At 39.2% G+C, this 18,132-nt stretch overlaps 1 protein-coding gene across 1 annotated transcript in view; it reads left to right on the top strand.

Moving 5' to 3' along the window:
* Positions 1-18,132, top strand: part of NDUFA9 (NADH:ubiquinone oxidoreductase subunit A9) — a 32,818-nt gene continuing 14,686 nt past the window's right edge. Inside the window, exons 1-6 of the mRNA XM_063098213.1 lie at positions 1-83; positions 4,949-5,119; positions 5,460-5,557; positions 7,272-7,363; positions 8,445-8,586; positions 12,359-12,461. Of these exons, the coding sequence (XP_062954283.1) occupies positions 35-83; positions 4,949-5,119; positions 5,460-5,557; positions 7,272-7,363; positions 8,445-8,586; positions 12,359-12,461 (655 nt within the window). The 5' untranslated portion in view covers positions 1-34. The remainder of the gene's footprint in view (positions 84-4,948; positions 5,120-5,459; positions 5,558-7,271; positions 7,364-8,444; positions 8,587-12,358; positions 12,462-18,132) is intronic.

Here is an 18,132-nt window from a genome sequence, read left to right as displayed (position 1 = left end):
CGGGCGCACCGGCCGTGGAGGATTGTGGGGGAAGATGGCGGCCGCGGTTCACCGCCAGCTTGTCCGGGTCCTGCCAATGTCACGTAAGTGTCACCGGGAACGGCAGCTCTGGATCGGGATTTCGAGACGGGGATCTAAGGCTTTGGGAGTGAGTCCGTGCTGCGGAGGTCACGCCAACTGCCTAGGTACCCTGGTCTGTCCATTTCTCCTCTCTTTTCTTTTCCACCTCCTCGGCTCACATATTAAATTGTGCATTTGGGGAGAGGACAAGAGAACATCAGCAGGAAGGGAAGAGGAGGAGGTGGGGGACACGTAACGGATCGAGAGAATCAGAGTTCTGATAGGGTTGTTATGGGCAATATTTGTATGGGGAGGGGAGGAATCAGAAAGGGAGAGGGGAAAAGGGCAGTGGATTGACTGCCCAATTTCATGGATTGACTCTGTGATCTTGTGCAATCGGCCTCGACTTCAGATTCTTCCTGTCACAGTGGAAATGATAATACCGCAATGTCAGGGATCCTCTGAGAAAATTAGCCGAAGTAATATTTGTAAAAGTACCTTTTTTAACCGAAAGCTTCTCTGTAGATGTAGGGTGTGTTAGGTCAAAGCGCCGGGGTCTGGGGGAGAGAGGGGTGTTTGTGGAGAGAAGAATCAGGAGCTTGCTGGAAAGGAGAGTGAAGAAGACTGAAGGATTCGTGGGATTTGTCAACATTGTTCATTTTTCTTTCTGTTCTGATTGGATCTGCTCTCAGTCCTCAAATTGAAACATACATTTGTTTTTCAACTCACTAAGTGGCTAGAAAAGCAAGGAAATTAGAATACGATTATGCTTTATCATCATTTTTTTACTCTGTACTTCTCCACAATCAACCCCCAAAAGTTGTATTTTTCCATAGTGTATTTTAGTCCTTACAGAATATTATTTGCTCTCAAAATTGGCTGGTGTCAGAATCACTCAGCTTTATCAGAAATAGAAGGGGGAACTCATTGTAGAGCTATTGAATCAGAATTTTTGAGATTAACTCCGTTTACCTTGAAGTTTTAAAAGAACTATAGGTAGTTCTCGCCTGAGGCAAGAATCAGAAGTGTTTAGACGATCCTTTTTTGTTTTCCATCTTAGGTAGAACTCCTACATACTACTGGGAAGGTTTCCGTGCACATCATTTATAGTAGATGGTTTTGTAGCCATGACTTCCTTGCAAGGGCATTGACTGGTTCTTGTTAAACTATTACATTGGTATGACATAGTGTAGGTTGTGAATGATAATAACTGCTTTTTTTTGAGCGCCTACTATCGGCTAACCACAGTTCTAGATATTTTCATCAATTTTTTTTTTCTTTAAATTGACATCATTACTTGTGCTCTTAAACACTCTGCTTTATTGCCTTTGGTAAGCTAAGCTTTTGAGTATATTTTGGAGAGGCAATTCTAGTGTGTAACGTAATCCAAACACTATGGGACAGAACTGTGTGAAACAATTGCATATAGTTAAGTGTGGCAAGACTGTTAAGTACCATAGGAAATCAGAAAAGGGAAAGATTAGTATCACTTGAAATAGTGAGGGGAGATTGGAAGACTGGTGGAGAACTCTAGTGCTTTCACTGATCTCTTTAGGGTTGTTACAGTCTGGAAAGTCGGCCACTGGCCATGACAAGGGGGTGAGAATGCAGTCACAAGATGTTCAAGAGGCAGTGGAATGACTACCTGTGTATCTGGGATAGTAGGAAAGGAGAAGGGTGAATGTGTGATGGGATCTGATAATAAAGGCCTTTGAGAGCCAAGCAGAGCTTAGACCAGTGGTTTCCAAAATGGATTGTGCAAGAGGAACCAATAGGATGCAAAAATACAATATTAGAGCTTTAAAAAAACCTTTTCTGTAATGACAATAGCTAATACAAACAGTTCAAACTGTATAGCAAACATTATTTTAAGTACTTTAATATGTGCTTTATAATGTGTGTAAAATATTTGGTACTACATAGAACATGTATATAATTTTTAAATAAATATTTTTTAAAAACTAATTCAGTGTGCAAGCAAATATGTCTGGACTGTTCGTTTGGATACTGCAGTAGGAAATTAATGTAGGTTTTTGAGCAGAGGAATATAATGAGTGTATTTAGAATAAAAATTATTCTCCTTGTGGTGTTCATAATAAGTGGAAGAAAGTGGGGAGGCTGGAGCCTAAGAGAGTAATAATTTATATTTATTGAGCACCTACCACGTGCAAGGCACTGTGACAGATGCTTTTCTGTATATTATTAATTCTCATGTCAGCCCTCTAAACTGTGAGGTCCATTAGGCCAGGGATTTTGTCTTTTTTGCTGTTTACAGTTTCTGGAACAGTGCTTGGCCCACAATTGTTGAAAAACAAAGGTTAATGTAACATTACACTAAGGAATTTTGAAGTAATAATAAATGAAAGCCACTGTTATTGGTGGAGTGCTTAATGTGTGCTAGGTAATGTGCTGATGCTCTATGTATATTTACTCTAATCCTTACAATAGTCCTTTGAGGTATTCATTCCTTGACTGCAGTAATTCTTTTCATTTTATTGACTCTGCCATCTTTTCCCTGTCTTATATCCTAGGTCCTTACTTTCTTAATCATCACTTTAATTGGTCCTTTTTATATATTCTCAGCTCCTCATCCCATGTTCTTTTGTCATAAAAAATATTGATCCTGATTAAACCAAACTTTCCACATATTTCCTGCCTGCCCCTGAACAATGAAGAATGGGTCAAGGGAAATCTCCAAACTAACTGGCCTTAGTTTAAATTCAGAATACAGATATCAAGTAAACTTTCAACACTACATTTTTCTAGGAAACTTGGTTTCCCTTTCTCCATAATCTTTATTTAACATTGCCAGTTTCCTAAAACTCCTAACATTCGCTTTTGTCTCATTCTCAGCTTTACAGAGAAAGTCTTTTTCTCACCATAAAATCTAAGAGCCGACCTGTGATAATTTTCTGCCTTTCCTCTTGTTAACAGTGGATCAGCTACTTCTGCTCTGATCTAAGGCATTTTCCTTCACTCTGCATTCAATCCCAGCCTCTCTTACCTATTCATTCCTTCTTCTGAATCAGTAATTTCCACCCTCTATTGAGTCATTTTCATTAGTGTATAAATATGTTATAATATCTCATATTAAAAACAACCACCCACGACCTTCCTTGTCCCATTCCTCTGGTCCCATTTCTTTTTGGCTCTTAGATCACATCTCCTCAGAAGAATTAGCGATACTCCTCTTATTATTTCCTTGCCTCATATTCCCTATTTTGCCCTCTACGGTCTGGCTTTCAGTTCCACTAATCCAATAACATTGCTCTTGTTAAGGCCATCTACAGCCAGATTCTATGGTCCTCTGTCCTCTTCCTACTTCACTTTTCAGCAGCATTTCATAGAGTAACAATTCTTTCCTCAAAACTTTCTTTTCTGTGTGGCTGTCAGGTAAAGGGACTGAACCCTGGACCTTGGTGTTATCAGCACCATGCTCTAACCAACTGAGCTAACCGGCCAGCTTAAAACACTTGGTTTGGTTTCTGTATGCCATTTCTTTTTTTTCCCTCCTATCTCACTGGCCTGCTTTTCAGTCTCCTTTACTGGCTCTTTGGGTTAGTCACCAACCTCTCTGAACTTTCGTTTCCTCATCTGTAAAGTGGTGATAAAGATATCATTAAATAGGATAATACCTCCTAAGCAATTAGAACAATGCCAGATACCTGGCGAAAGTTGGGTAACTTGCTCTAAAACTCTTCACTTTTGATCCCTGTACTGGCCAGCCACAAAAGAACAAAACAAAAACAACAACTCTGCACTAATAAGTTAGAAAGGACTTGAAAATTGGAGTGTATCCAAAGGAGATCTACATCTCTGCCATATGAGGAATAGTTGACAGAGCTAGGGATGTTTAACCTGGGGAAGAGAATACTTAGTGCTGCTCTTAAATGCAGAAAAGAGATCAGATTTGTTCTTTGGCATTCCAGAGGAACATAGGGTAAAAACTTCTGGGAAGCAGTCACTGATTCCCCTTATGGTAGAGCATTCTGTTTGAATAGCTCAAATAGAGTGGGCTGCTACAGGAAGTTTTGTTTCCTAACTCTGCACGTGTTCAGGCTAAGGCCAGATGGTCCCTATGCATACGTTTGTAAGCATTGATGCATGAACTTTGAGGGTTTCTTCTAGTACCTAGAAACTGAGTCTATGAAGAAGAAATGGTGGGAGGTTAAACAGATCACTTGCAATTAACCTTTCTAAAAGTCGGAAAACCTTTTCTCAAGCACTCTACTCCTTTTATCATAGTTTTTGATGTTTTTCAGTGGTTTTTATTAAGTCTGAGCTGCACTCTTTGCTTAAAAAAAAAAGTTCTGTACTAACAGTCCTCTGCCTTCAATCCATGTCAACTTTATTTTTCATTAATCATCAGTTTCAGAATCTGTTTCAGGTAAGTCTTTTGTTGTTACCCAGCATTAGGGTTATTCATTTCTACCTCTGCATGGTTAGATGTGTTATGTGTTTCTCATGGAATTCTATTTTTTGTTATTCTTCTTAAAACCTTTCTCAAGATGCTTCATCTAAGAATCCTTCGTCATGGTATTGTGACTTATCATTCCCTTAATTTGTATTCTCAGTTCCTTTCACCACAGAGGTTTATACTTAATTTGTAGCTGCTGCATGTTTTTGGTTAATGTGACTTATCTTCCTTCCTAGGTAAGTTATATCCTATAGATTAGGGAGTTTACTTTCTAATTTTTATATATTTCCTCAAATCCTATGGAATCTATGTTGTAAAAGTTTATGTTTATTATTGCCGTTGGGACTTAAATTACTGAGGTATTGATGGCAAAATAATGTTACAAGTTTCTTGTGAAAGAATCTATTTGTATTCATAGATGCTTTTATATTAACATTTGCCATATTTGTCCACTCTGGGGTTTTGTTTAAGGTTCTGCCATTACTGCAATAGCTACATCCCTGTTTCACGGCCCACCCTGCCGCCATCTTCATCATGCGCTCATACCTCATGGGAAAGGTGGGCGTTCTTCAGTCAGTGGGGTGGTGGCCACTGTGTTTGGAGCAACAGGATTCCTGGGCCGATATGTTGTCAACCATCTTGGTAAGTAAAGTTTCCTGAGTTCAGTATGCTTTGTTGCCGTTGATTAGCATTGCCTGATACAAAGCTTATGAGCTATGTTTCTCTTCATTTTAACAGTATTACAAATTACTCCTGTTTTGGATTTGTGTAATTTTTATCTGCTTCCTATGTTGGACATTAAAATGGGAATAAAGGACTCTGAAAAGTCCCTTGGCATCTTTAGCATGGCAAAAATATGTTTTTTGTTAAATGTAATATCAGTTCACATATCATACTAGAATTAAATATTTACCAAATCAGTATTGTATAACGTAATCATGCTATGTTGATGTTGACCCTGTTTCAATCCATTCTTTTTTAGGACGTATGGGATCACAGGTGATAATACCCTATCGGTGTGAGAGATATGACACCATGCACCTTCGTCCCATGGGTGACCTGGGCCAGCTTATCTTTCTGGTAAAAGCCTTTAGAAATTATTATTGGAGTTGACAAATGTAAATTATTAAGGTCATTTTTAGGAGTAAGAGCCAGTATAATAAAGCAGCAGTTTCATCCCACAGTGGACCAAGGGCTTCCTCCATCCAGAGGACATTTTTTTCAGCTGAGTTCCTGCATCTCGTGTTTTGGCATGCAAGCTCTAGACCGACAGTTGGCAATTTTTTTCTGTAAAGGGCCAGATAGTAAATATTTTAGGCTTTGCAGGTCATAGAATCTTTGTCATAATTACTCAGCTTTGCCTTTGTATCCCGAATGCAGCCATAGACAATACAAAAATGAATGGGCATGGCTGTGTTCCAATAAAACTTTATTTACAAAATTAGGCTGCAGGCCAGATATGGCCTATGGATTATAGTTTGCCAACCACTGCTCTAGACTTGTGCTGTCCAATGTGTTAGCCACTAGCCACATGTGGTTATTGAGCACTTGAAATGTGGCTAGTCTGAATTGAGATGTGCTGTAAGTATAAAATACACACCAAATTGCAAAGACAGTATGAAGGAAATTGTATATAATATGTCACTAATAATTTTCTACATTTATTGCATGTTGAAATAATATTTTGGATATATTAGGATAAATAAAATATATTATCGAAATGAGTTTTACATGTTTCTTTTTGCTCTTTTAAATGTGGTCAGAAGAAAATTCAGAAAGTAGAAAATTCAGAATTATGTATGTGCCTCATTTTATATTTCTATTGGACAGCTCTTCTATAGACAAAAAAATCACAAATACGGTCTTTTATAACTTGGTTTACTTGGCCTAGATTTAACTTAGAACAGTCCTTCTTGAGCATTCACTGTTGTTATCCTGCTTTAATCTACAGGTTCTCTTTTTAGGCCTGTACTTGCCAATGGGGCAAGGCAGGGGGAAGGGGGTGAGGGAGAACCTTTAAGGCAGTGATTTAAATGTATGGGGCTCTTTTGGTTGTCACAATGATGGGAGAACCATACTAGTTTATTAGGTAGCAGGCAGGGATGCTAAATATCCTACAGTACATGGGGCAGTCCCTTTCCTCAAAATTGTGCTGCTCAAAATGCCCACAGCCATCCTATTGATTGCTGTGCTCTCTGGGCCTTAATGCTCTGGTCTACTATTCTTTTAGCTAACTTCCTACTATATTAGCCTGTGTGAAACTCAACTCTTCCGTTGACACACTTTCCTTTTAAAAAATGTTTGGTAAACATCCTTAATTATATTCACACATATTACTTGTAATCCCTTTACATTTTGACTTATTTTTAATGACATTTCATTTATTCTTTATTGAATGTTCATTAGCTAAGTATAATACTTATATTGGAAATTTCTTGTTTCTAAAAAAAAAATTTTTTTAAACCTCCCTAACAATCCTTGCTTCTTTGGCTATATTTCAAGAGGGGAGACTGATTCCTGGATTTCTGTACAAACATGGTAATGGAGGGGGAGGCAGCTGGGTGGACAAAAACTAATTTGCTCTATTAAAAACAGCTTCTTTTCTAGTTCTGTTATTTGATTACCTGAGTACAACAAACTTTGACCTATTTGTCTCCAGAAGGGTCAGAGAATCAGCAAGGAGTTTGAGACCTCATGGCCCATTTTGAAACTTGCCAGTGGGGGTGGACAGAGAAGTGTTAAGTGCCAGGGTGCATCCCTTATGTTTTTGTCTGATTGGCTACTGCTTTTGTAGGAATGGAATGGGAGAGACAAAGATTCTATCCAACGAGCAGTACAGCACAGCAATGTGGTCATCAATCTTGTTGGACGGGAATGGGAAACTAGGTAAGTTTTTGACTCTTATTTCTTCTTTGCGTAAGTCTCTCTTAGGCTTCAGTAGACATTTATTGGGCACCTTCTATATACCAGACATGGTTCATCAGTAGGGGTTGATTGAACAACCATTTATATAGAAGCCCCTTAGAAGATTTAGTTGGCACTAAGTCTGGTATAGGTCAGCAGTGTGATGTGCTGCCCATAAAGAGCTAGTGTGGGTTGTGTTAATGTGGCTGGTGTTATTAGTTCGGTAGAAAGACCAGTGTTGGACCTGTGCATCGTTCTGTCCATCTTGGATGGGGATGGGAGGTAGTATTTGCCTGTTCACTGTTCAGCAAACTGAACATTGGTTTTTCTTCCGTGGACAGCATTCTAGATCTCTTCTCTGCATTATTAATTAAAGATGGTTTGAGTACTAATTTGTACAGTTCTTTTTAGCCTTTGTGTGGGTTGTTTATCAACAAATAACATTTTGATCCTGTAGTTACACAACACTTTGCTTACACTTGTCATTTAGCATTTATTAAAGTTTGACTTAGGTTTATTTATATATAGCTGTCTCATCAAATATTTTGTAAGTTCTTTGGTGACTTAGAGGGTCTTATTCAACTGTATATCCCCTGTACTGACTAATACGGTGCATTGTACAGAGTAAGCATTTAGTTAATGTTATTGAATTGAATTGGTGACTGACTGATTTTTTAGTATTTTTCCCCCTGAAGAAAACACCAGTTATTCCCCTTCCAGCTCCCAGCACTTCCTTCCTCCCCACCAACCAGTGCAGCCAGTTTTTATGAAAGGGCCTCAGCCTCAGGATTCCTTGAGAACACAGAATGTGATGTATGCTGGGTTTATAATTTAGAATAAACCTTAAATTATGTACAGTAATGACGGCAAGCAGGCCTGTAAAATTAAAAAAACAAAAACAAAAACATTAGCTTTGGCTTTAAGTTAAATCACTGCTGTTTAAAAGTTCAACTTTTATGAATTCCAGTACTGTTATGAAAACCAGCCTATCACAGAAAGCTTTGAAATCCTGAGTCTGGAGTTCTTAACTAATCCCCCCCGCCCCCTTTTTTTTCCTTCCCAGAAACTTTTATTTTGAAGATGTTTTTGTGAAGATTCCCCAAGCAATTGCTCAAGTGTCCAAGGAAGCTGGAGTTGAAAAATTCATCCACATTTCACATCTGAATGCTGATATTAAAAGCTCTTCTAGATATCTGAGAAATAAGGCAAGTTTGAGCGTACTTCAAAAGATTTGTGGAAAAATGGAATTAAAAGATAATATGAATATTTCTACGAACTCTTTGAAGTACCCTCATAGCAATTTGACTTGGGAAGTGGATCACAGACCTTGAGTTTCTTGGCCCCTTTGAAAAATGATTTAAGTGAGAAGGGTTTCTCATTGACATATCCAGAATTAAAAGGGTTTCTAATTCTCCATATACAGAACTAAGTATGAGACTGTGTTGTATTCTGAGGTTTTGGTTGAGCACCTTCTGTTTGCAGGGGCTAAGGGGCTTCAAAGATAAATAGACCATATTGTTACCATTATTACCAGCCCTCAGATGTTTAAAGTTTTTTGGGAGATAATAGAATTACCAAGAAACCATCATAAGAGGTAGAATATGACTCCTTCCAAAGGAGTCAGACCTGTGTCACCTACCATGGATATAGGACCACTTGCTTTCTCAAATCCCTGTGTAGTCATGGTTTTATGGCACTCCTAAAAGGGTGATGTGAACACTGAGAATGACGGGGATAAATATTTGCCAAGAGAAATGGCTATTCACATGGTACTTAGGCTATGTGAATACTCCCAGAAACCCCATACCTAGAGATTGACCAGTCTAGTTTGGAGTCAGTCTATAACCTGAAATGTCTTTGTCATCAGGGACTCAGAAGGGATATCAGTGTCTGGGATTGTCCTTAACATTTGGTTTCTGCCATATGGAAGGCTGTTTTAAGTCATGCTGATAAGAACAACAGAGTTCCTTGACAATGCCTGCAACTTTTAACGCACTGTGTTTACTTATTCAACAAATTATTTATTAAATACCTACTATGTACCACATGGAGTGTTAGGCACTGGGGATACAGTAGTAAATAAAACAGACATGGTCCTGGCTTATATTAAGTTTCTACTCCACTGGGGAAAATAATTCCAGATGTACCAAGTGTTGCAAAGTAGCAAATTGTGCCATCAGGGCATATAATGGGGGAGAGAACACCTATCCATTAGGAGCATTTAATTACTGGCATCAGAAAATCTGATGTCAAATGGCTTAAACATAAAGGGAATTTATAGGCCCTCGTATCTAACAAATCAGGGAAGCAGCGGTAAGTAACAGGGAACCTTAGCTGCAGATTGGTGCCAGGGTTTATCAGGGCTCCAGCTTTGTTTCTCCGATTCCCTTAACTCTGACATTTTCTTTGTGTAAGCTTTGGTTCTTATAGTCACAGAGCTGGCATACGTATGTCCAGGATTCACATTCTCATACTACACTGGAGAAAGAGAGAAAATGAGTGGGAGCACTTGTGCCTGCCTCTGCGCTAGCATTCATAAAATCATCTGAATCTTATGATTGTTTGGAAGGGGTAGGGAGTGTCAGTGGTGAGAAAGAAAGGAGTCGAAGATGTCCAGCCCTCTGGCTTAAGCCACTGGTGGACAGTGGCACTATTGAAAGAGATAGGAAATACTTGAGAAGACTAGGGTTTAAGGCAATCATTCTTAGCCTTAGTTGCACGTTACAGTCACTGATGGAGCTTTAAAAATCCTGATGCCCAGGCTGCACCCCAGACCAATTGAATAGAATTTCCTGGGGTAGAACTGGGGCAGCAGTATTTTTAACTCTCTTTAGGTAATTCCAAGCACAGGAAACACTGAGGAGCACTATTTTGCTTGAGAGAATGGAAGGTGATCCAGTTTTGGACTCGGGTTTCAGGTGTGTGTCAAGCATCCAGGTAATGGGGATGAATGGTGTTTATGATCCTGTGGCTCAGAAGAGAGGTCTGAGTTGGAGGTATAAATTTGGGAGTCACCAGCATTTGTTGTTAATTGAAGTAATGGGAGAGGATGAGATGGCCAAGCGAGGAAGTGTGGATTGAGAAGAGAACTTTGGACTGGGCCCAGAGGAATACCAATGGTTAGTGACCTGGTAGAGGAGGAGGCACCTGCAAAAACCAAACCAAAACAAACAAAAGACCGGGCAAGAGTGGACATGGTGAAGTAGAAGGGACACCAGGAGAGTACGATGTTGTAGAAGCCAAGGGAAGACTGTCGCAAGAAGGAGGGAATACTTACGAATGCCATTGAGAAGTCAAGATAAGAACTGTGAAGTCACCTTGGATCAGTTGACATGGAGGTCATCAGTGATATTATCAGGAATAGCTTCAGTGCAACTGTTGGAGCAGAACCCAGAGTATAGATGAGGAGTGAGTTGGCACTGAAGCAGTGGGGACAGTACGGGTAGGCACATTCTCAAGTAGTTTGGCTTCCGAGAGGGGAAAGAGAGAGAGAGGGTAGAAGCTGGAAGGCAATGTGGAGTTGGAATTTTTTTTCTTTTAAGGCAGAGGATCTATATTGTTTCAGTGCAGGCGGGAAGATGCTGGTAAAGCGAGTGAGACTGAGACGTGGGAGAGAGTAAATTGGGCAGATTCCTGAGAAAGTGAAAGCACTGGTGTGGCACTCTGCTGTGCAAAGAGGAGGAGGAAATGGTGGTTCATCTACCTGAGTTTGTAGGTTTAGTGGTGAGGACTTGAGGTGGTTTTTCTCTGCTATCTTTTATTTTCTCTATGAATTAGAAAGTAAAGTCATTTACTAGAAGGAGGAGGAAAGAAGGGGAAGTCTGAAATTTGAATAGAATAGAAACTGTTTGAGATTGTCTTATGAGAGATAAATTAACTAGAGGAAAACACTATTTCTGGGAAATATTGAGGGTCCAGTTAAAATTGAATGACATGAATTTATAGTTTTTTTGTTTTTTAAATTTATTTTCTTTAGCTGCTGAAGCCAGTAGGAGTGCATGGCTGAAAGGAGGTTAATGGGGCTCTTCCAAGGTTAGGATTTTACCTGGTGGGTAGAGTAAAGGACAATGGGACAAGGTAGTTTACAATTTTGGTAAGAGAGTGTTTGAAAAGATGGGCCAAATTCATTCTGGAGTACAGATGGGAGGGCAGGAAAATTTGGAGGAGCTGATACAGGGAAAGCAGAATCGGGAGTAGACAAAGAGCAAGCAGGCTGGAGATTGTCATCTTAGAGTAGGATGTCTTCATTCAGTGTTTCAGAAGAAGGGCATTTTCAGTTGTTGGTACGGGCTGTGGTGTCACTGAGTTGAGAGTGGCAGAAGTGAAGTGAAGAGGAGATCATCAGAGTTGAGAAGCTCAAGAACCTGAGATGTCCAAGTCCACTTAGACATTGATGTCACCACAATGGTGCTATGGTGGAAAGGAAGACTGAACTAGGTGATGATACCTTCACTGAACCAGAGGGCTTGTCCAGGAGGTTAATAGGTGATAACAAGTAAGGATGTTATAGCATTTGACATCAGGAAGGTAATTGACTCAGTCCCTGGCCTTCTCTGGACAGGTACATACTGCTGCCACTTCCATTATTTTTGCCCACTGTCACCATGCTCTCCTGTCTCTGACAGGCTGCTAGATGGTTGATACAAACCAGAGAATCTGTAAATAAAGGAAAATGGAGTCTGGAAAAATTCTACCCTTATTTTTCTCCTTTCTTCTTCGACATAAGCTTCCCTAGAGTAAAAATGGGAAGAAACCCATTGAAATGGGAAGAAACAAGAGCCATAAGAGACAGGGCATTTTTGTGTGTTATTTTTTTAAAAAAAATTCTGTAATTGAGTTTTGTGAATAGTATGGTTACCTTTATCTGGAGGAAAATATGACCTTTGAAATACAAGCAGTGTCCTGACAGTGGAGAGAATGGAAACTTTGTTCATTTGTCTCAGAACTTAGAACAGTTTTGCTTGGTTGTTTGTTTAGGCTGTTGGAGAGAAGGAGGTGAGAGAAGCATTTCCGGAAGCCACTATCATAAAGCCATCGGACATCTTTGGAAGGGAGGACAGATTCCTCAATCATTTTGCAAGTACGTTTTCTTAACAGTGGAAGAGAGAGATACTGGTTGACCAGGTTGAAGTTGAGCACAAGCTAACAGTGTTCTCTGATTTGACAAACTAAGGTTATACAGTAATTCCTACATGGGTGGCCAACTGTGGTCAAAAAACATTTAAATTTAACCATTTCTCTAGTAGCAGATACTGAGTTTGTTTCTGAAGTTTTGCTATGCTATCATCATGGAAGTTTTTAGAGATTGAGAATAATGTTTAGGCAAGGAAAGTACATTACTGACTCATAAAAGTGTGAAGGAGGCATCAGGGCATGAAACATGGAATGACGGATTAACTCTGGTACTATGTGGCAGTGCTGTAGGGCATATGATAAAGCCATGTTTAGTGTAGAGAGCAAGAACCAATGCACTCTCAAAATCAAAAACAGAAAGTATCTGCCCATGTTCTGGCAACATAATCAGGAAGCGATGGTGACAACCATCTTGTTTATGGAAAGGTTTCACCCATGCTTCATCCTAGTATATTGGGCTTGGTACTAGCTGTGGTTTCAGGCATCTGCTGGGGTCTTAAAATGTATTTCCTGCAGATAAGGGGGGATACTGTGTTTTTTCTCCTGCAATTGCCTTTTTCTTCCCTAAGGTTATGTTTTCATAGTTAGTATGGTCCTTCTCGTGGTCTTTGTTACTCATTATCAAAAAAGCAACAGGGCTGGCCAGTTGGCTCAAACAGATAGAGCATGATGTTCTAACACTAAGGTCAAGCAAAAAGAAGCTACTTAGATCAATGAAAAAGTTTGAATTTTGGAACCAGAGACTTGAGTTTAAATCTTGGCCATACTAGCTTTGTAACCTTGGTGAGATGCTAGAAGAATATCCATCAGAATAATTTCACTGCCCTAAAATACCCTGTGTTCTACCTATTTATCCCTATCCTCCTACCCCCGCCCCAAACACCTGGCAACCATGGATCTTTTTACTGTCATCATAGTTTTGCCTTTTCTAGATGTCATATAATTGGAATCATACAGTATGTAGCCTTTTCAGACTGACTTCTTTCGTTTAGCAGTATACATTTCAGGTTCCTACTTGTCTTTTGTGATTTGATAGCTCATTTCTTTGTGTAGCTGAATAACGTTCTATTGTATGGATGTACGTCAGTTTGTTTATTCAACTCTGATGTTTTTATCATGTGTTTTTCGCCCTGTTGCCTGCATCCACTTACATTCTGTATTAATTCCAACTTTTTTAAAAAAAGTATGGTAAAATGTACATCATATAAAATTTTTCGTCTGCTATGGACTGAATTGTGTCCCCCAAAATTCATATGTTGAATCCTTAATCCCAAACATGACTTAATTTGGAGATAGGCTTTTGGGAGGTAATTAAGGTTAAATGAGGTAATAAGGGTGAGGTCCTGGTTCCATAGAGCTGGTGGCCCTGCAAGAAGAGGAAGAGAGAAAGGTATCTCTCCTCCTCTCTCTCTCTCTCTCCTTGCATGCACACACTGAGGAAAGTCCGTAGGAGAGCACAGCAAGAAGCTGGCTGTTCACAAATCAGGAAGAGGGCCCTCACCAGGAAACAAATTGGCTGGCACTTTGATCTTGGACTTCCCAGCCTCCAGAGCTATGAGAAAATAAATTCCTGTTGTTTAAGCCACCTAATCTATGGCATTTTGTTATGGCAGCCTGAGCAGACTCATACAGATTTTGGTACTGAGAAGTGTAGTGCTGCTGTAACAAATACCTAAAAATGTACAAGTGCCTTTAGAACTGGGTAATGGGTAGAGGCTAGAAGAATTTTGAGGTGCATGTCAGAAATATGGATGTTAAGGGCAATTTTTTAAGGTCTCAGATGTAAATGAGGAACATGTTATTGGAAACTAGAGGAACTGGCAAAGAACTTTGCTGAACTGTGTTCTAGTGTTTTGTGGAAGGTAGAACTTATAAGCAGTGAAGTTGGTTATTACCTGAGGAGATTTCCAAGCAAAATGTTGAAGGAGCTCCTTGATTCTTCCCGACTGCTTATAGTAAAATGCTAAAGGACAGAGATGAATTGAAGAAGGAATAGTTTAGCAAAAAGGACCCAGAACCTGAAGATTTGAAAAATTCTCAGCCTGTCTATATTGCAAAAAGTGATAAAGCTTATTTTGAAGAGAACCCAAAGGGTGGCTGAACAGCATTTCATAAAGACATTATGGATGTGACTTATGGACTAACCAGGCATCTCAACAGAAGCAAGGAAGAGACATGGGGTGATATCAGCAAAGACAACACCAGTTTGCACTAGAGGTGGTAGAGAGCAGGACAGAATGAAGGAATGCTGTCAGACAAGACAATATGATTTTTCAGCTGTGCCCATAAGCTACTCTTCAAGAATCCAGAAGAGTGACCCCAAAGGCAGCTCAGAGAAGTTTGGGTCTGACTCTTTGGTTTCAAAGGATGGGGACATTGTCTCAGTTTCAACAGACCAGATGGCTTCTGCTAGAGGCCTTGGGGGTCGTGCCACCCAGAATCTTGGAGATGGGGCTGCCTGGAGCCTTCAGAACAGGGTTGCCTGGAACCTTTGGGGTGTGACCCCTACCCAACAGAGCCACTGGGGTGGAATTGCTGGCCCTGCGGGTGCTAAAGGTAGGACTACTGCTGCAATGGGTCCTGAAAGTAAGACTGCCATCTCAGTGGGTCCAGAAGGCAGGACATCTAGGCAAAGAGAATTAATCTTGATCCTTGTTCTTGATTCTGTTCTTTCCTAACAGAATTTACCTTGCTAGGTTTTAGACTTCTTAGGATTGGTCACCCCTTTCTTTCTTATGTAATGGGAATGTCAATCCTACACCTATCCCACCTTCATATTTTGGAAGCACATAACTTGTCTGGTTCCACAGATTCATGGCTGGAAAGGAATTTTGCCACTGGTTGACCTTGAGTCTCATCCATGCCTGATTTAGATGTTATTTGGATGAGACTTTGGACTTTAGAATTGATGCTGGAATGAATTAAGACTTTTGGGGCTTAAGACTAAGACACCATCTTAAACATTTCTAAGGCACAGCTCAGCAGTATTAAGTAGATTCACATTATTGTGCAACAACAGTGGGTATACTTCACATTCAATCTCTTAGAAGTTTTTCATCCTGCAAAATTGAAATTCTATACCCGTTGAACAACAGCTCCTCATTCTCTCCTCCCCATAGCCCTAGGCAACTACCATTTGACTTTTCTCCTTCTATAAATTTGACTATTCCAGGTACCTCACATAAGTGGGACCATATGGTATTTGTCTTTTTGTGACTGGCTTTTTTCACTTAGCATAGTGTCCTCAAGTTTCTTCCATGTTATATAGCATGTGTCAGAATTTACTTCCTTTTTAAGGCTTATATTTCGTTGCATGGATATACCACATTTTGTTTAACTATTATCCGTCAATGGATACTTGGGTTACATTCACCTTTTAGCTATTGTGAATAATGCTATATGAACATGGATATACAAATATCTCTTTGAGACTTCACTGTTGGTTCTTTTGGGTATGTACTGAGAAGTGGAAATCTGGATCATATGGTAATTCTATTTTTACTTTTTTGAGTAATTACCATAGTGTTTTCCATAGTGGCTGTACCATTTTACATTCCCACCAGTGGTCCATAGGTTTATAATTTCTCCATATCCCTGTCAACAGTTGTTATTTTCTTTTCTTTTTTTTTTTTTTTTTTATAGTAGCCATCCTAATGGGTGTGAGGTAGCTCATTGTGGTTTTGATTTACATTTTCCTAATGACTAGTGATATCGAGCACCTTTTCATGTGCTTGTTGTCCACTCATGTATTTAGGGAAATGTCTGTTCACATCCTTTGCCTATTTTTTAATTCAGTTTACTATGTTGTTGAGTTGTAGGAGGTCTTAATATATTCTAGATATTAAACCCTTATTAGATATATGATTGGCAAATATTTTCTCTCCTTCTGTAGGTTGCCTCTTCACTCCTAATTGTGTCCATTGGGGCACAGAAGTTTTTAATTATGATGTAATCCAGTTTATCTGTTTTTACTTTTGTTGCTGTTGCTTTTGGTATCATATCAAAGAGATCATTGCCAAGTCTAATGTTATGATGCTTCCCCCCATGTTTTCTTCTAAGAATTTTACAGTTTTAGCCGTTAGGTATAGGTTTTTAAAATTTATTTTGAGGTAATTTTGCTATGTGGTATAATGTAAGATCCAAATTAGTTTTTTTGCATGTGGATATCTAGTTTTCCCAACACCATTTGTTAAAAAGATTGTTCTTTCCCAAATGAATGATCTTGTTGCCCTTGTCAAAGATCTTTTGACCATGTATACAAGAGTTATTTCTCTCTATCGCATTGTTCTGTATGTCTGTCTTTATGTAACTATTTTGATCACTGTACACTGTTTTGATTACTGTGATTTGTAATGAGTTTTGAAATCAGGACGTATGAGACCTCCAAATTTGCTTGTCTTTTTCAAGATTGTTTTGGCTGTTTGGGGCCCTTGAGATTCCATATGAATTTTAGAATGGATTTTTCTGTATTTCTACAGAAGAAAAAAAAAAAAGCCATTGGGATTTTGATAGGGATTGCATTAAATCTGTAGATTGCTTTGCGTGGTATTGACATCTGTTTCCGTCCATTTTGTGCTGCTATCATAAAATACCTAAGACTGGGTAATTTATAAAGTATAGAAATTTATTTCTTACAGTCTGGAGGTTGGGAAGTCCAAGATCAAAGTGTTGTCATCTGGTAAAGGCCTTCTTGCTGTGTCCTCACATGACAGAAGGCAGAAGGGTAAAGGAGACCAATGCTGTGTCCTCACGTGGCAGAAGCATAGAAGAGCAAGCTAGCTGATTACTTCATGAGGCCTCTTTTATGAGGACTTTAATCCCATTCACAAGGGAGGAGCCCTGATGGCCTAATCACTTCTTAAAGGTCCCATATCTTAATACTGTCATGTTGGCCTCACCTGGACTTTGGAAGAGACATATTCAGACCATAGCAATAGCTTAACAATGTTAAGTCTTCCAATCCATGAACTTGGGATGTCTTTCTATTTATTTGTGTTTTCTTTAGTTTCTTTCAGCAATGTTTTGTAGTTTTCAGTATGCAAGTCTTTTGCCTCCTTGTTTATTTCTAAGTATTTTATTCTTTTTGATGTTACTGTAAATAATTTCTACTTTTAAATGCTTTAAAAAACCTTTGTAAAAATCTTTACATTTAATCCATTTGCTATTTGTTTTAGTTTATGGTGAGAAGTGAGCCATTATCTTTGATTTTCCTTTTTAATAGTAGAACAATTATCCTAGTGCCATGTATTGTATAACATTACTCTTTCCCACAGTTTTGTGGTACTGTATTCATCATATACTAAATTACCTTTTTTGCTAGGGTCTTTTTCTAGGTTATTTATGCCGTATCACTCATTTATTTGTATTAGTTCATTTTCTGTTGCTTCTAACAGAATATCTGAAAATGGGTAATTTATAAAGAAAAGAAATTTATTTCTCACAGTTTTGTGTTGCTTTGCGTTGCTTCACCCCCCGTGGATTTGTCACACCACTTCCCCTGGGTGACGGAGATGCAAAAGATTACTCAAAGCCTATCTCTACTGAGCAGTGAGAGGCCTCAAAGTGGTTAATCTCCCTGGGAATGCTCAAGCGAGAGCCAACCCTTCCATTTGGGAAAT

This window comes from Cynocephalus volans, chromosome 1, assembly GCF_027409185.1.
Source record: "Cynocephalus volans isolate mCynVol1 chromosome 1, mCynVol1.pri, whole genome shotgun sequence".
Classification (NCBI taxonomy): domain Eukaryota; kingdom Metazoa; phylum Chordata; class Mammalia; order Dermoptera; family Cynocephalidae; genus Cynocephalus; species Cynocephalus volans.
This window is presented reverse-complemented; position numbering and strand designations above follow the sequence as displayed.